At 39.7% G+C, this 27,715-nt stretch overlaps 1 protein-coding gene across 3 annotated transcripts in view; it reads left to right on the plus strand.

The window, feature by feature from the left end:
* Positions 1-26,257, plus strand: part of LOC102782793 (glycine receptor subunit beta-like) — a 61,212-nt gene extending 34,955 nt beyond the window's left edge. For 2 of the 3 annotated variants that reach the window (XM_087841409.1, XM_087841407.1), the window contains exons 5-11: positions 379-605; positions 3,166-3,248; positions 7,788-7,925; positions 8,883-9,035; positions 10,908-11,056; positions 19,769-19,942; positions 23,687-26,257. In XM_087841409.1, the coding sequence (XP_087697535.1) occupies positions 379-605; positions 3,166-3,248; positions 7,788-7,925; positions 8,883-9,035; positions 10,908-11,056; positions 19,769-19,942; positions 23,687-23,980 (1,218 nt within the window). In that variant the 3' untranslated portion in view covers positions 23,981-26,257. The remainder of the gene's footprint in view (positions 1-378; positions 606-3,165; positions 3,249-7,787; positions 7,926-8,882; positions 9,036-10,907; positions 11,057-19,768; positions 19,943-23,686) is intronic. The other variant, XM_087841408.1, reaches the window with a different exon arrangement.
* Positions 26,258-27,715: the final 1,458 nt, after the last annotated feature.

Genomic DNA, 27,715 nt, shown 5'->3' on the forward strand with positions numbered 1-27,715 from the left:
TCAAACTACTAAATGTTGGAGAGATGCAGATAAGATAAAGATGCAGATTGTATATTTTTACAAATACGCATTGCATTAATGATAGTCATTCACTGTATTCTGTTAAATAAATGAATCAACATAACTACATTAGTATTATTAATACTGAAGAATTGAGCAGACACTTGCTACATGTTACTGTTTTAGCCTGACTCAGGATACAGCTGTTTATTGGTGACATATGGAAAAAAATAGGATTGCACAAGTATGACCAGACTTAAGAAAAATAGCAGAATAAAAAAGAAGAAAAGTTTCACAATATGTTTCATTTTAAATATTATCCCTAACAAATAGGAGTTGATGTAGTGCAAATTATTAATACAATATTTGTCTTTGCAGGACTACAGAGTAAATATATTTCTTCGACAAAGATGGAATGACCCTCGTCTACAGCTTCCTACAGATTATAAGAGTGACGCACTAACTATTGATCCCAAAATGTTCCAGTGTTTATGGAAACCAGATCTTTTCTTTGCAAATGAAAAAAATGCAAACTTTCATGATGTCACACAAGACAATATACTGCTCTTCATCTTCAGGAATGGAGACGTCCTGATCAGCATGAGGTGTGCTTTTAAATCTGTTTTAATCTATCTATGGGACCCATAATCCATTTTTTGCCTCATTCTTTTTAAACAATGAATACCTTTTAATATTCTGAAGAAAATAACTTCTGGATGGATTGCCATGAATTGGACAATCACTGTGATTATCCTGTCATGACTTATGTTTAAGAAATCACATTTTGCTCTCTTAAAAAAAGTGAGTGATTCTCATGAGCCTCAGCCATACATATTTAGCCCTACAAAAAGTTAACATGTTAGTATGGTGCATGAAAAGGTGGCTTGTAGTGTGTAAATCGAGAAGGTGCAAACACTTAATGGGAGCAAGAGAGCTTTGTTTCTCTTGAAAGCTCTCATGAGTACCCGTTTGTTGTACACCCAAAGTGACCTGGAACAGTGTTATAGAAGTCATTAATACATGCAGAACTAATCAGTTGTCTGGAAAATAAAGTTATAATTTCCAGAAAAGCCCACTGACCTCAGTTTGTAGCAGAGTCTGTAGCCTTTAGAGACAGTTTAAAGTTTTTGTCTTTCTCTGAGGGTCATGGAGAAATTATTGATTCATAAAAGTGACTTTAATCTTGTCTTTTTTTCAGTGACTCTAAGCTGTTTTTAGAAAAAATTGGTTAACTTTTAGGTATTATATGGTGATATATCAACAAAGATTTCTATTTCTATTTTGAGGGATTAGAACAGTAACAGTGGCACTGTTGTAGCATTAAATAATTCACATGCATCACTATTAAGAACAGTGGTGGCAATATATGGTCTGGCATAGCCTATAAAATTGTCAAATGGTAGGTAACAAGTATTAGAAACTGACGGCTAGAGGCTTAAAATCAGAGGCATCTATCAATGTGACAGGTTTTACCATTAGCCTTTTTTTGCTATCTTGTATGAAATATGCTTTAGTCTTGATTGAATTTAAATTAGATCATGCAAAATATGAATATTTTATTTTGCTCACATTTGGGAAAAAGAGTGATTAGGCTTCATTCAATAGTATAGCACTACACACATGTTGTCAGTGTGCTGAGCACATCTGTGGTAACTGCAGGGTTATAGTATGTTTCTAATATAGGAGCACATGCTGTGGAGTTTTGTCTCTGTAAATATATATCATAGATGACAGGTCAGGGGGGAGATATCTTCACCCCCACCCGGGATTGAGTACGAAGCCCCAAGTGCGATGGAAGAAGGATCGTTGAGTGCAAGAGGAGCTCGCTACTGTAGCCGGTTACCAAGATTATGTGAGGTGCCCTCTGAAGGTCTACTAGATGATGTAAATGCAGCACTACTGACTATACCTACCGCCACCATTACAGAGACTAACAAGTTGATCTACACTACGGCAGCAGCAAACAGTGAGATGCTTGGCTACAAGTTGAGCAGCCACAAGGAGCAGTACCCTCCATGGAGAAGATGACTAGAGGCTAAGATCAAGGTAGCATGGAGGGAAGTAAGCCAACTATTGGAGCTGCAGAAATGGGCAGTGAAGAAGGTGCTTAAGAAGTACAGCAAGCTGTCCATATCTGAGGCCTTAGAAACTGTCAAGCAAAGACTCACAGCCTTGGTCAGCTGTTTGAAGAGGTACACCAGAGAGATCGAAGGCAGGAGAATAAACCAGCTGTTCTCCACAGAACCATCCAAGGTGTACTCTTAGTGGCAGGGGAACAATATGAGGACAGCACCACCAAGGCTGGAGATGGAGCAATACTGGAAGAGCATATGAGAGATGGATACAATCCATAACGGCAATGCTCGGTGGCTAGTGGATTTAAGAGCAGACCACAGCAACATCCCTGAAGAGTCCAGTAACAATCACAGTGGCAGAAATTCAAGAAACGGTCTCCAGTATGAAGAGTTGGTCAGAAATAGGTCCTGACATGGTTCATGCCTACTGGCTGAAGAAGCTGACTGCACTGCATGAGTGTCTTGCAGCAGAGGACCCGAGTTTGAAGGATGAATACTGTGAGAGAGGGGAATTTTTTTTTTACAAGCCACAAAATGTTTTAGCACTGATAAAAATCACAATGTAATTTCCCTTACAAAATGAATCTCTCCATAGAACATTTTTGTTCAAAAGTCAATTTTTGTATGTGTTTATTGATATTAATAGCTATTAATAAGCTATTAAGCTTTAATTTAATTTTAAGTTTTAAGTTTTAATTAAAACTCTAAGAACTTTTGTTTTTTTGTGAAATTTGTTTAGGCAGTATGGATGTTTGAACACGAAGTGGAGAGCAGGGAAAGAGGGGCAGAGCAACACATGAGGACATTTTTCTTCATACTTGAGAAAATTTCCACCTAACAACTTGTGTAAAATGTTGTGTTTTATTTGTGTTATTATTAGATAACATATTAAATATTATTTTTCATAGAATTTTAATTTTGCTATCTCGCTCTACATATCTCTGGAATCAGTAAGAAAGAGTTTAGGATGCGTTGTTAGCATAAAAAGCTGGTAAATTAACTTATTTTTTAAAAAAGGATTATACAGTAATAGGGCAATTTTTTCTTTGTCCTGTTGAGCCTGTTGTGTGTTTTCTGTTTACACATGCAGGCTGTCGGTGACACTGTCTTGTCCCTTGGATCTTACGCTTTTCCCAATGGACACACAGCTATGCAAGATGCAGCTGGAGAGTTGTGAGTATATTCCTGATCTAGCTGCTCTGTCCACCCTTGTTATTTCTTGAGCTTCTCGCCTTCCTTCCAGCTGATGTTGCTGACACTTGTTATAGTTACATCTATGGCTGTCTTCCTCTGCTTGTCCACCATTACTCCTCGAGTTCATTAACCATCTGAAGTTTGTCTGTCTGAATACAAAAAAACTATATATACCATAAGAGGAACTAGAGCTCCGATGCAGCCATGGGTATAGCTGCTTCTGAAGGACTTGGTCAGCTTTGTTCACTTATTGGGGTGAGGAGTGGAAGGTAAGTGAGCAGAGCTATGCTGTAGAGATGAGACGAAAAAATATATATCAGCAGCGTTGAACACAGCGTGCTACTAAATTGCATTTTAATTACTAACTCTCTGCCAATTTACTCTTTGACAACTTAAAAGGTATTAAAAATAAGAATTAATGATACATTTCAAAACTTCAGCACTCTGTAGGAATGTGAAGAAGACCTGGAAAGTTTGCAATATTTTAAAATTAAAACTACAATTAAATGAAATAATTAACGAGAGAACAAAATTTCTGATGCAAAGGCTGTGATTGGGGAACTTTGAACATGGTTATAAATCTGGAACATTCCTTGTTAACCAGCTAACGCTAAATAGCTAAAGCACTGTCAAACATATGCATATGGCGTTGTACTATATCATTATATTAATCCCTTTACTATAGTATTCTTTTGTTTTTATGTTTTAGTTTCACTTTGATTTAATGGTATGTAAAGTAAAGCATCGGGAGCTGGGATGCTACATCCTGACTCCTGTATTCTTTTGCATGGAGTTTGGCTTGCTACTGAATTGTGAACCTACGCACACATGCAGACACAAGGAGAGCAGTACAGTGAAAAGATGGATATGGAGCTGGATAAACTACAGGGTGGGCCATTTATATGGATACACCGTAATAACATGGGAATGGTTGGTGATATTAAAGTCCTGTTTGTGGCACATTAGTATATGTGAGGGGGCAAACTCCTCAAGATGGGTGGTGACCATGGTGGCCATTTAGAAGTCGGCCATCTTGGATACAACTTTTGTTTTTTCAATAGGAAGAGGGCCATGTGACACAAACTTATTGGTAATGTCACAAGAAAAACAATGGTGTGCTTGGTTTCAACGTAACTTTATTCTTTCATGAGTTATTTACAAGTTTCTGACCACTTATAAAATGTGTTCAATGTGCTGCCCATTGTGTTGGATTGTCAATGCAACCCTCTTCTCCCACTCTTCAACACCGCAGGAGAAATACCAGCACAGGCATCCAGTGTCCGTAGTTTCAGGTGCTGCACATCTCGTATCTTCACACCATAGACGATTGCCTTCAGATGACCCCAAAGATAAAAGTCTAAGGGGGTCAGATCGGGAGACCTTGGGGGCCATTCAACTGGCCCACGACGACCAATCCACTTTCCAGGAAACTGTTCATCTAGGAATGCTCGGACCTGGCACCCATAATGTGGTGGTTCACCATCTTGCTGGAAAAACTCAACAAACTCATGCCAGCTTCAGTGCATAAAGAGGGAAACACATCATCATGTAGCAATTTCAAATATCCAGTGGCCTTGAGGTTTCCATTGATGAAGAATGGACCCACTATCGTTGTACCCCATATACCACACCAAACTATCACTTTTGTTGTTCCAACAGTCTTGGAGGATCCATCCAATGTGGGTTAGTGTCAGACCAATAGCGGTGGTTTTGTTCACACCGTGGTTGTTATTCACATAAAAGTTTGCCTCATCACTGAACAAAATCTTCTGCGTGAACCGAGGGTCCTGTTCCAATTTTTGTTTTGCCCATTCTGCAAATTCTGTGCGCCGATCTGGGTCATCCTTGTTGAGATGCTGCAGTAGCTGGAGTTTGTAAGGGTGCCATTTGTGAGTAGCTAATATCCGCCGAAGGGATGTTCGACTAATGCCACTCTCCAGTGACATGCGGCGAGTGCTATGCTGTGGGCTCTTGCTGAATGAAGCTAGGACAGCCACTGATGTTTCTTCATTAGTAACAGTTTTCACTGTTAACACTGAACCAGTTTCACGACATTTAGCAAGCAGTTTGCTAATTGTAGCATGGGAGATGGGTGGTCTCGTAGGGTGTCTTGCATTGAAATCTGCTGCAATGACCCAGTTACTGCATTCACCAGATATCAACACAGTTTCGATCCGCTCCTCACGTGTTAACCTCTTCGACATGTCAATGGCTGTGAACAAAGAGAAACTTGTAAATAACTCATGAAAGAATAAACCAAGCACACCATTGTTGTTCTTGTGACATTACCAATAAGTTTGATGTGTCACATGGCCCTCTTCCTATTGAAAAAACAAAAGTTGTATCCAAGATGGCCGACTTCTAAATGGCCACCATGGTCACCACCCATCTTGAGGAGTTTGCCCCCTCACATATACTAATGTGCCACAAACAGGACTTTAATATCACCAACCATTCCCATGTTATTACGGTGTTTCCATATAAATGGCCCACCCTATACTTTTAAATACTCTTACAACAAGTAAGCCTGCAGTGTGAGAGCGAAGTGCTCTAATAGGGTGATATACTACAAGGTCTACAAGGTCATTAAGATAACTACAAGGTCATTAAGATAAGATGGGGCCTGATTATTTAAGACCTTGTGTGAGGAGCAGGATTTTGAATTAACTTCTGGATTAAACAGGAAGCCAATAAAGGGAAGCCAATACTGGAGAAATCTGCTCTCTCTTTCTAGTCCCTGTCTGTACTCTTGCTGCAGCATTTTGGATTAACTGAAGGCTTTTCAGGGAGTAAGACATTCCTGCAGTTTAACTAATTGGTGTGTGAGATCTGGTATCATGGATAGATAAAGCTGTATGTTATCTGCAAAGCATTGAAAATGTGTGAAGTCTATTAGTTAGATATGTATCATATGTGTGTGTGGTACCTGTAATGCCGACAGCGTGGTCTAATCACTCTAATAGGATATTTTGGTTGACAGCATCGAACGCTGCACTGAGGTCTAGCAGGACAAGCACAGAGATGAGTCCACTGTCAGAGGCCATAAGAAGATCATTTGTAACCTTCACTAAAGCTGTTTCTGTGCTGTGATGAGCTCTGAAACCTGACTCCTCTTTGGTTTGAAAGAGGAGTGAAAGAAGCCATCTATGTCCACTGTGAGTGACCGTCTTTGAACAGAGGCGGTGGTTTACGACACCAACTGTCTGCCATCTATAATCCAGTTTTGAGTTCCCTCCCCAGACGTCTTAACGCCCACTCACATCCTGGGCCATCTGACCTCAGGAATTCGCATGATAAGGTGGGACCAGGTTTCACAATGAACTCACCCGAAACTCTGGCTGATTGGGACCCACACCCAGTTTCACACCTTGTCTCAGGCAATTAGAGGATCATCAGGGGGTCCTTTTGTCCCTCTGCGGGGGGAAACTCCCACTAGGTTAAAATCTGGGACTCTCCACCATTTGACCTTAGAACTGAAGAAGCTTCTCGGATGAGAGGTGAAACGTCTTCAAGTAACTTAAAGAAGTCCAGACGCTTTTCTTTGCAAGCTCCTTTGACTACGATGACCTGGATGACTGAGAACCTTCACAGACATATCTGAAACCTGACTGAAACTCTTCAAATAAGCCATTCCTCTGCAGATGATCTGTTAGCTGTTTGACAACTACTTTTTCAAGGATGTTTGATATGAAAGGAAGGTTAGAGATTGGCCTATAATTAGCTAAGACTGCTGGGTCTAGAGATGGCTTTTTAAGTTTAATGACTGCCAGCTTGAAAGCCTTTAGTACATAGCTGATTATTAGAGATAGATTGATCATATTTAAGATCGAAGCTTAAATTCATGGCAGGAGTTCTCTGAGCAGTCTTATAGGAATGTGGTCTAAAAGACATTAGATGGATTGGAGAAATGAATTACTGAAGTTAACTCAGAAAGATCAATCGGAGAAAAAGAATCTAAAGGAATATCAATGGTGCTGTAGATAATGTTACATCTGTGAGATGATTATAAGTCATTTTTTTTCTCTAATGGTTAAAATTTTATTTGTGAAGAAGTTCATGAAGTCATTACTAGCTGTTAAAGGAATGGTTGGCTCAACAGTGCTCTGACTTTTTGTCAGCCTGGCTACAGTGCTGAGGAGAAACCAAAGCCCAATCAAGATGGTTTAGGAGCACAGAGTGAAGTCAAAGGGGCCAACAAGTGCTCAGTACTTTGTATGTTATATTTCATGAAAACTACCACATGTGCTGTAATATAAAGAGCTCTGTTCTTCTTCCAGTAGCTTCTGGAATCTTGATTTTAAATTACTTCCAGCAGATTTTTGGGCTGCTATCCCCATTTTAACATACTCATCTAATGGTATACTGCAGTGGGAGAAGGCAAAATTAGTTGAAACGAAGAAATTAAAAAATAAATTGAAGTCAAAATGTAAACTATTCATATTATGTATTATATTGTGTACTTTTTATGTCTATTATGCTGATGCTATAAAATTTATGATTCTAATTTTTATGTTTTAGTTGGCTACACCACCAGTGATCTTGTGTTCATGTGGCAGTCTGACCCAGTTCAAATGGATGAGATTGCTCTCCCACAGTTTGACATCAAGCAAGAGGATATAAAATATGGAAACTGCACAAAGTACTACCAAGGAACAGGTTAGTAATCTGTAATTGAATTAAAAGTCTATGTCCAATTTCTGTAAATTGAAATTTTATTATACTATGCAGGCAAAAACTAGTCTGTGCATGTATTACTTCTAGGCTAGGCTATAGTAACCCGTTATTATCAGGTCACTCTAAGAGCTTCTTGTAAAGCCTTCAGTTTGTTTAAAATGCTGCAGCAAGAGTTCTGACAGGGACTAGAAAGAGAGATGATATTTTCTCCTAATTCCATCGCTTACTCTCAGGCTACCTGTTAAATCTAGAATTTAAAATCCTTCTTAAATAAGGTCTTAAATAATCAAGTCCAATCTTATCTTAAATAAATAATAGTAGTATATTGTCACAGTAGGCCACTTCTATCAGACTGCAGAATTACCCGAGTTTCTCAAAGCAGAATGGGAGGAAGAGCCTTCAGTTATCAGGCCCCTTCTGCAGAACCAGCTTCCCTCTCTACTTTCAACATTAGGCTTAAAATTTTCCTTTTTGACAACTCTGGATCAGGTGAGCCTGAATCCTCCCATAGTTACGCTGCAATAGGCCTAGGCTCCTTGGGGCTTCCCATGATTCATTGATTGTTTCTTCTTCGCTCACCTCATTTTCGTGTTCTGTGCATTTATCTACCATTATTATTTTTAATCATTAGCAGTGATTAAACTCTATCGCTCTCTTCTGGTGTGTCTTTTGTCACTTCTACTCTCCCCTACCCCCAACCAGTGACAGAAAATGGCAAATAGTTTCTTCCTATTAAAGGCGAGTTATTTGTTCGCGTTGTCACCAAGTGATTGCTCATAGGAGTTGTCTGATTGTCTAAAAAGATAATTTGCCATTATTAACTACAATGAAAATAAGGTAGTCTGTCTCAAAGTAATGCAGAAAATATTGAATATGAACAGCTTATCTTATGTATTTAAGATCTGTGTGTTTGAGTATTTAATCATTCTCTGTTTCCAGGATACTACACCTGTGTCGAGGTTATATTTACGTTGCGACGGCAGGTCGGTTTTTACATGATGGGAGTTTACGCTCCAACACTGTTGATTGTTGTTTTGTCCTGGTTGTCATTCTGGATCAACCCTGATGCCTCAGCTGCAAGGGTGCCACTAGGTGAGTACCACATTTTGCATTCTTTGTTTGAATCACTTTACATTTAAGTAAACTGTAACCAAATGTTTGCATTTCAGCGCTGATTGATTATTTGTGTTTGCAGGTAACACAGCTGCTTCTTTATTCAAGACAGTTGGACACCTCAAAGAAAAAAAAAACATACAAATCACTTAATAATTGTTAATTTCCACTTAGGTCTTGCATTGACCATACTGGTTCATTGTCAATACCTACTGGTGCAATTAATGGAACAATGAATTACGTTCTATTACTGAGCTTCCCTTTAAAATCTCAGCTTTGAAATAGGTTTCTTGAAAACAGCAGCTGAATTCATGAAAAACTCTAAGTTTATGAAAAGCATTTGTCAAGAGTTTGTTAATTTTGACAGATGATTTTCGTTTAATATTGTCACCTAAATTCTTTTACTTTTAGTATAGTTTTACCTAACCAAAAGTCATAAGATTATAGTAGATTAAATCTAAAGTTGATTCAGTTGACTAAAATATAAAGTGTAGAGGTCCCATGTCTTTCCAGTGAGAGTAGCTCCAAGGGTCAACCTTTTGCTGTGTTTTCATGAGAAACAAGGAGCATGGGAGGAAGCTGTACCATGTACTGAAAAGAAAGAAAAAGCAGATGTAGATTAAATGTCTATGTCTAACCTTAATGCACAAGAATCATTTCTAAACTTGTCTCACCTGTCTCCCCAGCTTTATCGTTTCTGATTGAATCCAGTCTCCCCAGCATATTTTCATCTGGTTTTTATTTGTTGACGAACTGTCACCAGAGTTTCTGTCCTTGTGCATTAGTTTCTATTAAGTTATTGAAAGAAAAGATTTTTGTTGATACAATTTAACTTTTATTGAGACATATAGGATAAGTAAAGTTAGTTCTTTCATAGTTTTTATCTCAGCAATGCCTGATCTCATGTTACTTTATATAAAATGGACCCCATTAAGTTCCATAAAGCTTGCCATCCAGATTTTAGAATAGAGAAATGGTATGCCATCTTTGTGTGTACATGAGGATATTCTTATTTGTTGTGGCTACGACTGTTACTGGAAGACAAACTGATAAATTTGTCATTTATCTGTGTAGAGCCATATATTTTGTTTCTTACATTTCACCTTCACAAACCTACTGTAAAGCAATACTTATCAAACCTAGTTCAGTAATCAATTGCTATGAACATGTGGTTATTTCAGCATATATAGCATGTAATTTGGGCAAATATAAAGCAAATCTGACTATGCTGGCCTTTACAGAATTGTAATTGGATTAATAAGATATGACATCAACAAATTAAATAACAAGATGCATGTCTCAGAGGGGCTTTAACCAGGCCATTTTCTGAGAAACATCTTCCTGATGTTAAATTTGTTTTCAAGTCCTATTGAGAGCATTATTATACGCATGCATGAGATTTTTATTATGAATCACTAGATTCCTCGTTGCTCTGTTCCCACAAAGACAGATTGAATATTGAATGATGAGAAAAAAGTTCTAGCTGTAACTGTAGACTGATCATTCACTTCTTAAAACTTTACCTCACTAAAACATATTTTAATACTACTGTTTCCCTCTGCTCAGATTGACATACTGATGCAGCCATACATTTAATACTGTGCTTGATAAAGGATCATAATGTTCAATTTACAGAACTCTTAAAGAAGGCATTCAGATGTAACTGAGTTGTAGCAAATACGATGCTATATGTATATTCAATATGGTGTATTATAATGATCACTACTTTTAAAATTGAATCTCCTCTTTTTGATGTATCCAAGCAGAATTAAATGATCACAAATCTCAATTACCTGGAAATGATTATTATAAAATGGTAAAATTAACATGTTAACGTCTGTGCTTTTCTAGGTATTTTGTCAGTGCTTTCGCTATCCAGTGAGAGCATGTCCTTGGCTTCAGAGCTACCAAAGGTTTCCTATGTAAAGGCTATTGATATTTGGCTCATTGCCTGTCTGCTCTTTGGTTTTTCATCCCTTGTGGAATATGCTGTAGTCCAGGTCAGTTCTTGCAAACAACCACTCACACTGTACTGTAAAATACATCTTGCTATATATAAAATATCTGTGTACACATAGCTTAGTTGGAAAACCTACTTGGGGAACAAGCCTTGGGACAAGATAACAATAACTGCATCAGCAATTCAACAAAATATTTGCATACTATTTTGCAGTGTAGAGGTTTCTGTCAGAGTTTAGGGTCCAGATGCAGATGTGCAGAGATGGAACAAAAAGCAAGCCTTTATTTTGGCTGCTGTTTGCTGTTTTTGCATATTTCTCCATCTCTGAGTGAAGTCCCCTCACAGTCTTTTGAGACGCAGCACCAGGCTTATAGCCTGGTTTATAGCTTGGTGCTGCAGCAGACACACTGTCTATTAAACCGACCAGAATCTGTTTGTGTGTTTGCTGTTGGAGACTATCCCAGTTGCCATTGGTGAAGAGACAGGGTATACCTGGACAGATCGCCAGTCTCTAGGCTATAATAAAAATGAAATGTTTATTACTTAAATTCAAAAATAGTACCTAGGGCTAAATAAGTATATACTTCTGCCTACTCCTTTTCAAACAACTGCATGGAATGATTTTATGAAACGTTGGTGAATGTATATGTTTGAAATAAAAAAGAACTGACCTGAACTGAATTCATGTTTCCCATGGAAATAAGTTGACAGAACTTAAATGGAATCCTAGTCATGGTCAACAGTGGCTAACACAGAGCACTGCAGGCGAGCCGACATCAATTTTCTTACACTGACTACACTAAGCTTTACAGTAGCGCTTCTTCTTTGTTGCTGATTGAAAACACAGGCGCAAGCACACACACACACACACACACACACACACACACACACACACACACACAAATGAACACATTCACTTTTTTTCTCTTCAGGAAATTAAGAGAAATTAAGCTCCTGCACCATTGTTTTCCTGATTGGGTGTTCATTTATTCTTCTTTTCAATATCCCACAGAAAATAAAGGACAATTATGCTCAACTTCAAATTCTCATCAGATTCCTCTTCTTGGACATCTCATCGCAATCCACTGCACAAACATAAGGACATTTCTGTTCAAATTCAATATAACATTACATAAAAAATTTATCTGTGATTGTGGACATGAAATTGCCAGTTGACTCTTCCTCTGGGTTACCTTCTCTACATGTCTGCCAACAGGCTTATTTTAATAAATAAAAATGTACATAAACAATCATCTTCAATAGTTGACATGAAATTCAGTGGAAGAATGCTTATAAATCCCTCCCTCTTTGGGATTTGCTGACCATAACCCATCTATTAGACTGTCTTTTAGTCAATTTTAACTTTGTTTTATCGTTCTTCTATTGAGTCTGTTTTATCTCTTTGTTTGGTGGCATGGTTTGGTCAGACCTCTGTCACAGAGAAAAACTCACTAAATCAGATTTAGCCTCTCTGTACTCTAAACAGGTACAGAGGGTGGCTTTATCAGTTCTTTATAATGGTTGCCATGCTCTATGGGGTGAATTTCAGTGTCTTCCCTCTGGACGGAGGTTTCTAGTTACAAGATGCAGGACAAAGCATTAAAATAAAACAAAAATAAAATAAAAACAGCTTTGTCCCTGCTTCTCTCACTAAACCTAATAAGAACTGTTTTTGGTTTGAGTCATCTTGTCTATTTACCAAATATGTGTCTGTCAGGATTAAATACGTGTGTGTTTTGTGAAGGGATGCCATATGCTATCTTTTTTTCTGTAAAACAAATTTACCTAAAGGTATAAATACAGTAACCTTGAACCTTGGAGGGGCTGAACTGCTGATCTTTAATAATAATAATAATAATAATAATAATACATTTTATTTGAATGTGCCTTTCAGAACATTACATACATTTTTAACACAATGTTATCACATTCCTTTGATGTGATGTGATCATATTGCATTGACTGTATTGAGCAAAATTGTCCTTTAATTTTTGTGGAATATTGCAGCCAATAGAGATTAAACTTGGCACAGATTTACAGTAGTTGGATGACAGTAAGTTTCAGGTCAACTTTCAAGGATAATTTTTAATTTATTTTCGAATGTGCCTATGTGCTGTGTCTCAGTCCAGCTCTGTCCAGCGATTGATAGGATTTCAGCCACTTCTATCTGCCAGTGGTACATGCAGGGCCCGATCCTTCCATCATAATTCTTCTCCCTGCCTCCTCTTCTTTCTCAGGTTTCTGATGCCTGAGGTATTCACTAAGTACATGATCAGTTGTGGCTGTCTTTCTGATGTATTCATGGTTCTTTATTGTTTTTTCCTGAATCTTTTTTTGCTTTTATTTTTTGTGGCACTCAGGCCTCTACAGCTGAAGGTTTTGTTGTCTTGATGTCAGTGGCATCACCTCCTTTGGCCAGCTGATTATCCCAACAGGGTATCTCACAACTGGCAGGGTGATTACCTGGATCTTTTTCTCCCCATTCAGCTGACTCCTCAGCACCTACCTTCTCTCTGCAGGTATTTGGTGGTTGCGGTTTTCCTAGTGGCTTCTTCATGGTTTCCATTTGCCTGTGGGATTCCAAAGTACTTGTAGCCGTCCTCAATGTCTGCCTTCTGCTAGTGCAATCCCCACAGTTCTGACTACATTCCCTCTCTGCTTCTCTGAATGACATTTAGCTGTTGTTGCTTTATATCCTCGTGGTGTGGATGAGTGAATCGATGTCTCGCTCACCCCTGGCATACAACTTGATGTCATCCATTTAGAGGAAATGGCTAACAGTTGCTCCATTCCACTGTCAGTATCCATTTCAATCTTGTTAAAGGTATGGGTGATGGGTTTCATGACTATGAAGAACAGCAGTTGGGACAGAGCATCTCCTTGGTACTTGATGGTGACTTGTTCAGTTGTCTTGAATTTGGCCTATAGGTTATAGCATTGTTGTTCAAATTACAAGGACATGGATGTGAACAGCTGTCTGCCTCAGGATAACCCTGGTTTGGGCCGTACAGTTTTATACTACAACAATAACAAGATATCGTTGGGTATCTTCTTCCGGAAGCAACGTGGCAGTCCTGTTGTCTCCTTATGAGTCTTCACTCTGTCCCCACCTCCTATCTGCTCCTTTTTCCTGGAATCACAAAGACAGACACAAAAACACCTCCTGCCTAGCGCTGATCATTTTAATATTACTGATTCTACATATCTAGTTCAGGACATTCTGTTCAGACTCCCTTCGGTCCAGAGAATATCCTTCAAACCATTATCAAGTGTGATGTGTAAGCATGTTGCAAAACCCTCTGCGCTAAGTCAACTCTTCAATATTTCAGTCCAGACATGCCGCTGGATGAAGATTTTGACCTTCAAACATGGAGCGCTAACTTGTTTATGAGCACACTGCATTGTGTATATAAAAACAATAAAAACAGCTTTGTTTAATCATTTTAAACCCTAACACTCTTTTTTTTTTGCCAATTCCTTTCTGGGGCCTGCTCATGTATTGAGCTATGTGCCCGATCCTCTTAGCTGCTATGCGGCCTGACAGGAGCTTCCATGTTGTGCTTTGGCAGGTTATCATTCCCTTCTGGGGATCCTTGTGGATCAGGACTGTCTGGCCTTCTGTCCTATTCTGGGTGTTTTTTATCTATTAGCAGCTAGTTCATTTGTACTGGAAGCTGCTTATGGAGTGCAGTTAGCTTCTTTAGCCAATAGGTGTGAATATATGACACGTGAAGTAGGGATATACCGATACTGGTATCGGGTATCGGGGCCGATACTGTAAAATGTGTGTGTACTCATACTCGTAAAAGTTAACCGATACCATGAACCGATACCAACTTATTTCATTAATCAGAGGGTGGCTTGTCATTTCTGTTGTAGTTTTTTAGATTGGCCACTAGGGGGACATCCCGCACTAAACAGGCACAGGGTTAGACGAGTCAGACTGGCGGCTCCAGATAAAAAAGAGAAACTGGAGGCTGCTGTAGCTAGACTAAACAAAATGTCAGCAGTGTGGACCGGAACAGCCAACTTTAACTCAGGTTTTGGAAAAGCGATGAAAAATGTCAAGAGAAAATCCACGGGCAGTTAAAATAACAGAGGCTCTGACTCATTTTATCGCTCTGGATGACCAGCCACTGCCAGTCGTAGAAAACATAGGATTGCACCGTCTTCTCAGCATACTCGAGCCGCGATATGAAATATAATAAATGAACAGAAGTGTTTATTTATTATTCTGAAAGCTCGAGACAGTGCCAATAGTTCAGTGATATTTTGTTAAATTACAATGTGGAGACTCTGCAATAATTTAACAGAAGTGCTTATTTTTCACTTGAAATTTTTTTGTGGTCATTTTTATTAAGATTTTATTTTTTATCGACAGAGAATAAAATAAAACCTGTCTTCCAATTCATTGCATTTGTGTGTGTGTGTGGTAGAAGTATCGGTTTTTGTACTCTGTATCGGCAAGTACTCAGATCCAAGTATCGGTTTGAAAAAATTGGTATCGTTGCATCCCTAACGTGAAGGTCTGCCACTGTGACGGTTACTGGATCCTGTTCAAGGTGGTGCTGTGGTCCTAGCTTCCCTATCTACTGAGCATGGTTGTTATGTGCCCCACCCTTGATAATACTAATATTAATATTAATTATTATTAATAAATTGATTTGTATAGCACTTTTTAAAAGATAGGCTTGCAAAGTGCTTCACATTTTGAATAAAAGTCACACACTGCAGATAAGTATGCATGTTAAAACATACTGTCACACCTTCATTTCAGCCTACAGGCAATTATGGTCTATCCTTCAAGCTCCACCATGAACCACCGTTACCTTCACCCTCCACATCTTGTCGAGCTCTTCTCTGAGCCCTTGGTATTTCTCAAGCTTCTCGTGTTCCCTCTTTCTGATGTTGCTGCCATTGATGCCGCTACGTCTATCACTACAGCTGTCTTCTTCTGTTTGTCTACCACCACTATGTCTGGTTGGTTAGCCACCATCATTTTGTCCGTCTGTATCTGGAAGTCCCACAGGATCTTAGCACAGTCATTCTCTACCACCCTTGACCTCTCCCATTTTGACTCCGGGACTTCCAGGCCATATTCGGCACAGATGTTTCTGTATAGTATTCCGGCCACTTGGTTATGACATTCCATGTATGCCCTGCCTGCTAGCATCTTGCACCCTGCTGTTATGTGCTGGATTGTCTCAGGGGCATCTTTACACAGCCTGCACCTGGGGTCTTGCCTGGTGTGATAGACCCCAGCCTTTATGGATCTTGTACTCAAAGCTTGTTCCTGTGCTGCCATGATCAGTGCCTCTGTGCTGTCTTTCAGTCCAGCTTTGTCCAACCATTGATAGGATTTCTGGATGTCAGTCACCTCTGCTATCTGCCAGTGGTACATACCATGCAGGGGCCTGTCCTTCCATGATGGTGCCTCCTCTTCCTCCTCATTCTTGGGTTTCTGCAGCCTGAGGTATTCACTGAGCACACGGTCGGTTGGGGCCATCTTCCGGCTGTATTCGTGGATGTTTGTTGTCTCATCCTGGACCGTGGTGCTGACACTCACCAGTCCCTGGCCTCCTTCCTTAAACTTAGCATACAGCCAAAAAAATAAATAAAAAAAAATAAATCAAAACTGAGATGGCAGATTTGCCTTTTTCTGTTGCAGCTGGAAGCAAAAGGTAAAAATCTAGAAAAAAATAGACCAAAAATATTTATCACGATATACATTTGAAAATTTGCGATAACGATATAACTGACGATATAATTGACACTAGACAAAATACTTTACATCTCCACAACTTTATTAGTGCAAAAAAAAAAAAAATCAATGTATTTTCACTTAAACAAGCAGCTGTTTTTTATGTGCATTAAAGTTATATAAAAATTTAACAGTGCAAATGCAAATTCCTTACTGACAGTTTAACCAAAAGGTATTTCCAGTGGAAATTGGCCGACATATCCTCAGCATAACCATTTATTATATCTACAAAACTTAAAAAGAGGTTATACACACACAATACGGTAATATTATGTTGAAGAACAGTACGTATCACTCCGCGAGGCTCCTGCCTATGATAGCTGTAATGCTCCGACAATCCATCAAGCGGTGCGGGTTCATAGCTTAGCAAAGTCGTACTACAACATTTGACAGATTTTCGAGTGCCGTGTACATAAAATAATTTCGAGGTCAGTAAACACAACCAGAATTCATACATACATTCATACATAAGGCACACGGGATTATAAGGGGCACCAGTTCCACACCACTGAAGTTGCAGCATTTTTACAAACCAATTCTGGTTCATCCGTTTCAACCAGGGCCGTCACCGCCATGTTTTTTCCACCATGTGCGTATGAAAACAAAGGCACTGCGCATGTGCATTTTACCCATATTCTATCGCGATATTTTATTTTCTTATCGTTGCCCAACATTATACCGGTATTACCGTGAACGGTATGATATGGCCCAGCCCTACCTAGCAGGGTACCTGATCACGGGCAGGGCGTAGGTGTTGATAGCCCGGATCTTGTTCTTACCATTCAGCTGACTTCTCAGGACTTGCCTGACCCTCTGCAGGTATTTGGTGGTTGCAGCTTTTCTAGCGACCTCTTCATGGTTCCCATTTACCTGTGGGATCCCGAGGTACTTGTAGCTGTCCTCTATGTCTGCAATGTTGCATTCTGGTAGTTTTATCCCCTCAGTTCTGACTACCTTCTCTCTCTTTGTTATCATCCGACTGTATTTCTCCAGTCTAGTCTTGCAGTCTCGGCTGACTACTTGGTCTACCAGTATCTGGTGTTTTGCACCTCTGGTATTCTTGCCAATCCCTTTCTGTGCCCCACTCATGTATTGACCCATGTGGCTATTCATCTTAGCCGCTATGATGCCTGACAGGAGCTTCCACATGGTGCTGAGGCAGGTTATTGGTCCGTAGTTGGAGGGGACCTGGGGGTCCTTGAGGATCAGGACTGTCCGGTTAGCCATTCTGGGTGTCTCTCGTCAACTAGTAGCTGGTTCATTTGTGCTGCCAGGCACTCGTGGAGTGCAGTCAGCTTCTTTAGCCAGTAGGCGTGAACCATGTCAGTGCCTGGTGCTGTCCAGCTCTTCATACTGGAGACCCTTTCTTGGATGCCTGCCACGGTGATGGTTATGGACCCTGTTGAGGGAGTTTACTGTGGTCTGCCCTCAGATCCACTTGCCACTGAGCATTACCGTTATGGGTTGTGTCCTTCTTCCATATACTCTTCCAGTATTGTTCCCTGTCCAGCATCGGTGGTGCTGTTCTCATAGGCTACGTTCACACTGCAGGTCTTAATGCTCAATTCCGATTTTTTGATCAAATCCGATTTTTTTGTCTGCTTGTTCACACTACAAATAAAATGTGACAGCAAACGCGCTCTAGTGTGAACGCTCAAAGCGGCCCGCATGCGCAAAAGAAGACGTCACACACAACGCGCTCTGTTTAGACCCAGAGCAAACAGTATTGTTTGACTGATGGCCCTTAATATAAAGACTTCAGACTTTACGTTTTCCAATTTTTGCTTTAAGTTATTTTGTTATTTACTTAATAATGTAAATAACCTAATAATGATCCTTATTGCTGTTTTAGAGGAGCGGTGCTTCAAAGGATAGTTGCAGATTTCTGTCAGAATCTGCAGATTATACAGTACAAATAAAATGTTCACGTTGTCTTCCCAACAGTTTCATTGACATCTACACTGGATGGCCAGGAAGCGTCCACGATGTCTTCTCGGGCACTTCTCCGGCGCTGATAATTGGCGTCTGTCTTGTGTCAGTGACGTAAAAGACGGATTTAATGCGACATGACCGTTCAAACAGCAGTCGCTTTCTAAAACATCGGATATGTATCCGATTCAGTACCACATACAAAAGTGACCCAGATCGGATTTGTAAAATATCGGATTTGTGCCGTTCACACTGTCATACTATGATCAGATATGGGTCGCATAGGGTCAAAAAAATTGGATTTGATGCGCTTTCGCCTGCAGTGTGAACGTAGCCATATTGTTCCCCTGCCACTGAGAGTACACCTTGGCTGGTTCTGTGGAGAACAGCTCTCCTACCTTCGATCTCTCTGGTGTACCTCTTCAAGCGGCTGGCCAAGGCTGTGAGTTGTTTCCAAGGCCTCAGGTATGGACAGCTTGCTGTACTTCTTAGGCACCTTCTTTGTCTCACCTTTCTGCAGCTCTGATAGTTGGCTAACCTCCCTCCGTATACATACACACACACACACACACACACACACACACACACACACACATATATATATATATATATATATATATATATATATATATATGTGTGTGTGTGTGTGTGTGTGTGTGTGTGTATATATATATATATATATATATATATATATATGTATATATATATACACACACACACACACACACACACACACACACACACACACACACACACACATATATATATATTATATTTATATATATATGTATATATGTGTGTGTGTGTGTGTGTGTGTATATATATATATATATGTATGTATATATGCACATTCAATTCAATTTTGTTATATACAAATTTGTAGATATGATTTTCTCAAGTCAGACATTTGAGTTTGATTAGTTGGCATAATTTATATGTCAAGTGTTGAAATAAAAAGATTCCTTAATATATAGAGAACCCTAAGAAACTTTCAATTTTCTCTCTTTTCTTGTCTCTATTTCTCTTTTCTGTGCCTCACTCCTTTTTACTTTTGTTATAAAGGTGATGCTGAACAGTCCTAAACTGATCGAAGAGGAGAAAGCCAAAATGGCCACAAAAGAAAAAGCTTTGAAGGAGAAAGAAGGAAAGAAGCCTTTAACTAAACCTAACAACACCATCAATGGCACTGGTGGAACACCAATGCACGTCAACACTCTGCAGGTGATCACAACTTCGGTAACTGACTTCTAAAATCTGTAAATATAGTGTATTCTGCTCTTTTACATTGTTTGTCATAAGTGCACATCTATCCTTAAAAATCAATACAAGAAAAAAAGACAATTTTTGAGTCTAATAAAGAAAAATATGTGCAGGTCAATACTTAAATTGTCTAATGCATATAAAGGAAATGGCAGGTCAAGATCACCTCAGGCTTCATGCATGCAGCAGTGAGTGAAAAGCATACTAAAAGTATGGATGTGCACAAAAAGCAAAAAATGATCCAGGATTCTTTTTGATTTATAAAGCAATACATGAGCATGAGCATATATATATATGTATATATATATATATATATATATATATATATATATATATATATATACATACATATAGCGATTAGACATCATAGGATAACTGGATATACCACACTAATGAGAGTGCATGGTTACTTTGTAACCCTGGGATTCAGAGTAAGAGACTACAATATTCGACCCCCTTGAATTTCTCCACATTTTGTCACATTACAGCCACAAACATGAATCAATTTTATTGGAATTCCACGTGAAAGACCAACACAAAGTGGTGAACATGTGAGAAGTGGAACGAAAATCATACATGATTCCAAACATTTTTTACATATAAATAACTGCAAAGTGGGGTGTGCGTAATTATTCAGCCCCCTTTGGTCTGAGTGCAGACAGTTGCCCATAGACATTGCCTGATGAGTGCTAATGACTAAATAGAGTGCACCTGTATGTAATCTAATGTCAGTACAAATACAGCTGCTCTGTGACGGCCTCAGAGGTTGTCTAAGAAAATACTGGGAGCAACAACACCATGAAGTCCAAAGAACACACCAGACAGGTCAGGGATAAAGTTATTGAGAAATTTAAAGCAGGCTAAGGCTACAAAAAGATTTCCCAAGCCTTGAACATCCCACGGAGCACTGTTCAAGCGATCATTCAGAAATGGAAGGAGTATGGCACAACTGTAAACCTACCAAGACAAGGCCGTCCACCTAAACTCACAGGCCCAACAAGGAGAGCGCTGATCAGAAATGCAGCCAAGAGGCCCATGGTGACTCTGGACGAGCTGCAGAGATCTACAGCTCAGGTGGGGGAATCTGTCCATAGGACAACTATTAGTCGTGCACTGCACAAAGTTGGCCTTTATGGAAGAGTGGCAAGAAGAAAGCCATTGTTAACAGAAAACCATAAGAGGTCCCGTTTGCAGTTTGCCACAAGCCATGTGGGGGACACAGCAAACATGTGGAAGAAGGTGCTCTGGTCAGATGAGACCAAAATGGAACTTTTTGGCTAAAATGTAAAACGCTATGTGTGGCGGAAAACTAACACTGCACATCACTCTGAACACATCATCCCCAGAGCACACCCATGACTAGGCAAGGGTCTGCCCAAGACCCCACGTTAAGCAAACAAGAGCTTTTCCATCTTCCTAATTGTCTGAATGCACCTGCTATACACTGTGAAGACCCAGGGAGCAGCCTAGCATAGAGCTACGTTATGGTCCGACCCAAGAGGGAAGTAACCACAGCCCGAGTTAAATGGGAATACGCTAAAGCCCACCAAGGACCAGGTTCCATGGGGGAACTGGGCATCCAGGTCTACAAGTTGAAAGTCACTGGGAACCGCTAAGAAACGTCAAGATTAGGATGGAGTCAGTCCCACAAGTGCTGGGGGACCAATAAGAACTGCCTTGATTGCTGCCACCATACTTCCCATTGTAACTGTAACTGCAGAATTGCCCACATCCAGCTGGGATTGCAGGAACTGCAGAGTGATGTAAAATATGGCCTCGTGGGGGTCCAACTGGTGGACTGCACACCAGGAGGCAAACAGTCTTCAGTAGTAGGAGTAGCCATGAAACTCCTGCAGAGTTTGCACCACTGGCTCAGGCAGCCCTAGGGCACAGAGCCTCTCTCTCAAAAGGGTCGGGCCATCTGCCTGAGCCCTGCAGGGAAGAGATGGATGGTCCTGCTCTTATGAGACTGGAGGTCCTTTTGGACAGGAAGCACCCATGCGGTCCAGTTCAGGAGCGGTGGGATTGCTGAAAACCATGGCATGTGAGGCCAAGAGGAGCCACCAAGATCCACATCCTCTCTTCGTTCTGGACCTTTTTTCTGATATTTTTCTGAGTACATAAACCACTGACCGCAGACAATACCCCAGTAAGGTCCCCAATGCCACAGCAAGGTTTCACTGAGCGTGTCATGACCCCTTGACCAATGTGCCAATAAGCCTGGATGCCCTCCCAATATTGTGGCCCAACTCTGTTCTCTGGGAACTAGCTACTGGCTAAATACAAGACAAATTGTATTTATCAGGGGAGAAGCACAGTCAACCAGTCAACGGCTCCCCTGGAGCTAGGGCCAGAGAGGAGCTGCTAGAGGAGCTGAAGAGGCTAATCTGAAATAAGCCACAACCAGGGGGAGGTAGAGACACCTACCTAGGGCCTGCTCCCCCCTCACATGTGAGGCAGCCACTTTCCCAACTGCCCTAGGCATATCAGAAAGTGGAGGGCCAGTGCACTTTGCCCCCAAAAACAAGAATGGGTCTCTCCAGTTTATGCAGGCAAGACAGAACAGTCTATAAATGACTGAGGACTTTCTCTGGCCAGCATAGCATGCTGGCTTATCGCTTAAAGGCAGCACATAATAGCAGAAATAGCACTTAATGTGTAACTTCGCGGCACCATGAGCAATACACTGAGCTCTCTCTGCAGCCTGGAGACAAAACTCTCACTTGCTGGTCTGACAGTTTCAGACCTGAACCTGTGAGACCACAGGAAATACGCCAGAAGGATTACAGCAGGACACAGCGACACTGAGCGGGCAGCTCGTTAGACTGCGATAAATATACTAGAGATAACTTCAGTCCAGCACTTGACCAGTATGCATTGCCAATTTCCATTTTGAAAATGTTCCTTTTGATGGATCAGATTTTCTGTAGTAGTGCACAAATTCTCCTCTTTGTTGTAATAAATCCCAACTTACTTGGGAAGTGGTATATGCCTCTTCAGGTCTGGTTTTCTATGTCTATGTTTATTCATGAGACCCCTGGTCTTATTTCTCGAACGCTGTTTTTAAAAACTGTTTTCACACATGAATTATGGACACTTGGAGGAGAATCTGGACATGAACATTGTCTGAAGCCAAGTTTTGTCACTTGCTGCATATGCGTAACAGAGCATTCTATGCATTTAATGCATTCTCACTACTGCAAATGTTCTATTTGGTTTTAATAAAAGGTGGTGATTGCTCTATTTTCGCATTAGCTCATTCAGATATTATATGGATTAATTGTTGTCTAAGCCAACCAATTTGATTCTCATTCAAATGTTTAGAAAAGTTAAAGACTGTGGTACATGTGTGAAAATAGCTGAAAGGCTCCATGTAACACCCTAGAGGGAAATTTCATTTCAAATCATCAAATTTTTAGAACATTTGAATTCATTAATTCAAACAATGCCAGAGATTTCAGTGTGCAACAAAATGGCCTGAAACTGGCCATTTTTCAAAGAAAAAAATATCTTGATAAGTATTTTGAAATATAAAAATAAACCCCCACCGCACTCATTATATATGTTATGTATGTGTCATAAATTTTTTATGCAAATGAGAGACTATTTAGCAAAAGGCCTGTCTCTGTTTGAGATGGAATGACTTAATAGCAATATCTGTTTTATAAGAGCAAAAAGAAATCTATTAATGTTGTTCAGTCAGCATGTGTCTTTTACCAGGTCGTTGAAACTCGCTGTAAGAAAGTTTGCACTTCGAAGTCTGACCTTCGCTCCAGTGACTTCAGCATCGTGGGATCTTTACCTCGAGACTTTGAACTTTCTAACTTTGACTGTTATGGTAAACCAGTTGAAGTTACAGGGGCCCTCAAATCCCAAAACAAAGCCAACAAGAAACCACCACCACCTAAACCTGTCATACCGCAAGCTGCTAAGCGCATTGATCTTTATGCAAGAGCCCTTTTTCCCTTCTCTTTCCTCTTCTTCAATGTTGTCTACTGGTCAGTCTATCTGTAAGAGGAAGAAGAAGAAAGTGATTTGTATCTTGGGTACAGAGCGGACAGTGCTGACATTAAAAGTACACTTCATCCTGTCAATATTTTCCAAGGTACATGGATGCTTGAAATTTTATTTGTAAGTGTCAACTCACCATATGGGTTAGATATCGGGTTAAAGCAAGTTATATCATGGAAGGTCTCCTTTTAACCTACATTTTCAACCTGTTCACATCTTCTATACAGGTATACAACACAAAAACTGGTGGGTTGTTTGTTTGTTTGGTTTTTTAACAATGGATATGTGCCATAAAACAAGCTATTGCAGAAATCCACCATATGTGATGAAACTAGAAATGCCTGCAACTAGAACATTTTTCCAACAAACTAACAGTAATCTCTGAGCAGTCTTACTCGTTCAGCAGTGTTGATGCTCCAAGGAAACCATGCCTATCACAGCTTTATTGCAGTCGATCAAAACAGACTGGAAACTGTCAGTTTGTCTGGTGTCAAAAATACAACCATTATGAAGGCTGGATTTATTATTGCCAGAAGTTCCTACCCAAGATTGCACGTCGTTGCTAACTAACTCTTTTTTTCTGTTTAGAGCCATGTTTGCAAAGCTGCAAAAACCAGTGTGGTTCCCGGGTATAACTGCAAATATTCACAAATATAAAACTTAGCGTCCTTTTGCTTGAGTCCCCTTAAAGCCTGTATATTAAGTAGGCACTGCATGTTTGTCTTTGTGTAATACAGGACATTGTGCTAGTTATAACCTAAATTATGCAGTTTAAAATATAACTGTATTCTGTGCATTAGAAATAAATGCTTTTTATTGAGGGTAACATTACTGGTCACACTTCATGCTAAAGGTATAGTATTCTAGAGTGGCCAATGTGGATGAGAATCGAGAAAAAGAAGGTTCTCTACAAGAACCGGTTCCTAGTAGTCCAATTCCTTGGAATTGTTAGTCTGCCTGCCTGTCAATCCCGCTTATCAGTTCTGGCACGTATTCTACAATTAGCTGATTTCAGTTATGGAGGAGCAAATTGTAGGGCAGTTTTCAGCGTGGATACGAACATAATTTTTATTTTTATTGCACAAAAGGAAGTGCAAACTGCATCCAGGACAGAACAGGTTGTTGCTAATATAACTTCAGTTCTTGCAAAGAACAGCATGCTAATGCTAAGCTATCCAAGATCCCAGAGCGATGCTAAGCTGAGTGAATGCCATCACTTGTGAGCTGCCGTGAAGCCAGCTGCCACTGAACTTCATCCGGTAACAAACAGATGAGCATTTAGGCTGCAGGCTTCGTTTCTACCTGTTTTTATTTATATATTTATATTTATTTATATATTTATATAGCCCAAAATCACAACAACCTGTTCATGTTTCTGAAGTAGAATCAACATGGAGATCACTTTAAAGTCTCTTTGTGCTTGTTTTCTTTTTTTTTTGTGCTGTAGGCTTTGTGTTCATACCTAAATACTAAGAGAAATATTATATGTGTCCTCATTAGGGCAGGGATTTGTGTTGATGTGTGGGACTGTAAATTCAGGTTTATATTGGCAAATGGTAATTATGAGACAATATGATTTTGTTCATTTGACCGAGAAATGCAGTTGTAACATAACAAATAGTGTAACAAAGTACTTCCTCCTCCTTTTGAGTAATGACCCCTGATCATAACAAAGAGTGGAAATACCTCCAACATCCACAAATATTTGACCCAGCGGATGTAATTAATTTGCATGAAAGTAATGTCTTTGACATGGTGCTTAGAGATGTTGGTGACTCTGAAAATGAGATTGGATACGGGAATTGAATCGATAAGTGATATCAATCATGAAATCCCATCCCTAGTGGCGAATAATAAATAAAATAAATTCCATGATGAAAATATAATCCAAAGAGAATAAAAAATGTAAAAATATTCTTCTGCAATTTCCCTGTTGTTTCAAGTTTGACAATAGAAGCATGATTGAATTTATTTGTATTATAACAGTCTTAATTTAGACATTTTATTGGCACCATATTGAAAAAAAGATACATTTTAATGTTTTTAATTAGATGCCGTGTTTTCATATTAAGGTAAAAAAAAATGCAAGTCATATTAGATTCACAGCCTTTTTTTCATCACTGCGTCAGCGCAACAGAGCCAGACTGGAAGACTGACACTTGTTACTAAGACTAATCTTTTTAGCTTGTGATTGTGGAAGTCCTGTGATCCTTGTGCTTTTAGATCTTACTGCAGCGTTTGATACTCTTGACCACAATATTCTTACCTCTCGTTTGGAACACCTGGTTGGCATCATGGTTGTGTTTTACCCTTTTGTTTCTGTTCAGCACTTTGGGCAAACCTTCTGTTTTTAAATGTGCTATATAAACAAATTGGATTTGGATTTGGATTAGCATCAAGTCACTTAAACTTCTGGGAAATGGATCTGGTCATTTAAATAGCAGCAAGGGTTTTTAATCACTATCATCTGCTTTGGTGTTTATGAAAGTGAACCTGTTACCTAAAATTCCATTACCTTACATAAAATTTAACTTGGTACTGGGTACAGGGGGTAATCTACTAGTCGGACGATTGGTGTTTCGATTCCTGGCTGCACCATGTGTATGCCAAAGTGAGGAAGAAGAAACACCTCTATCATGGGAAGCTCCCAGCAGCCCAGGGCTATTGCAGTATAACTAAGTGAGGATCAGAGTCACCTGATTCAGCCTTAACTATATGCTATATGGTAGAGAGGGTGTCTTTCTCCCAAATCCGAACTGGAAGCTGGTTCCACAGAATAGGGGCCTGGAAAGTGAAAGGCACTGTCTCCCATTTTACTACCCTAGTAGTCAAAGGTAAACTAGCAGTCTGAGAACAAATGCTCTATTGTGGAGCCTGGGTACTCAAGACCTTGTATGTGAGGAGCAGGATTTTGAATTCAATTCTGGATTTAACAGGGAGCCAATGAAGGGAAGCCAATGTAGTCCCTGTCAGTACTCTTGCTGCAGCACTTTGGATTAACTGAAGGCTTTTCAGGGAGTTTTCAGGACATCCTGATAGTAATGAATTACAGTAGTCCAGCCTAGAAGTAATAAATGCATGAGCTAGCTTTTGAGCGTGACTCTAAGACAGAATCTTTCTAATTTCAGAGAGATTGCCAAATTCAAAGAAAGCAGTCCTACAAATTTGTTTAATATGTGCATTGAAGGACATATCCTGGTCAAAAACGACTCCAGTATTCCTCACAGTGTTAATGGTAGGTCCACCACTAGTGCCCTGTAATTTAATGCCATCCATAGCAAGAATCTGGTTAGCTACCATATTTCTAACATTATTTTAGGCCACAGTAGAGTAAAAGAAAATTAGAGGTCATCCAGGTCTTTACTTTTATAAGAAATTCCTGCAATCTAATTGGTGTGTGCTATCTAACTTACTACTACGGTTACTGCCAAAGGCAAGCATGGATAATGTAAACAGAATCGGTGTTAGTACACAAAGTGTGGCATCCATAACTAACGACTCTCCATTTACATAAACAAATTGGAGTCTGTTAGATAGCTATGATCCAAATCCCTGCAGTACAGAACTTTTAATATCTATAGCATGCTCTAATTGCTGTAATAAAATATTATGGTGAACAGTATCAAACTGCACTGAGGTCTAGCAGGACAAGCACAGAGATGAGTCCACTGTCAGAGGCCATAAGAAGATCATTTGTAACCTTCACTAAAGCTGTTTCTGTGCTGTGATGAGCTCTGA

The sequence above is a fragment of the Neolamprologus brichardi genome, chromosome 6 (assembly GCF_056152115.1).
Source record: "Neolamprologus brichardi isolate AB-2024 chromosome 6, ASM5615211v1, whole genome shotgun sequence".
In the NCBI taxonomy this organism is placed as follows: Eukaryota; Metazoa; Chordata; class Actinopteri; order Cichliformes; family Cichlidae; genus Neolamprologus; species Neolamprologus brichardi.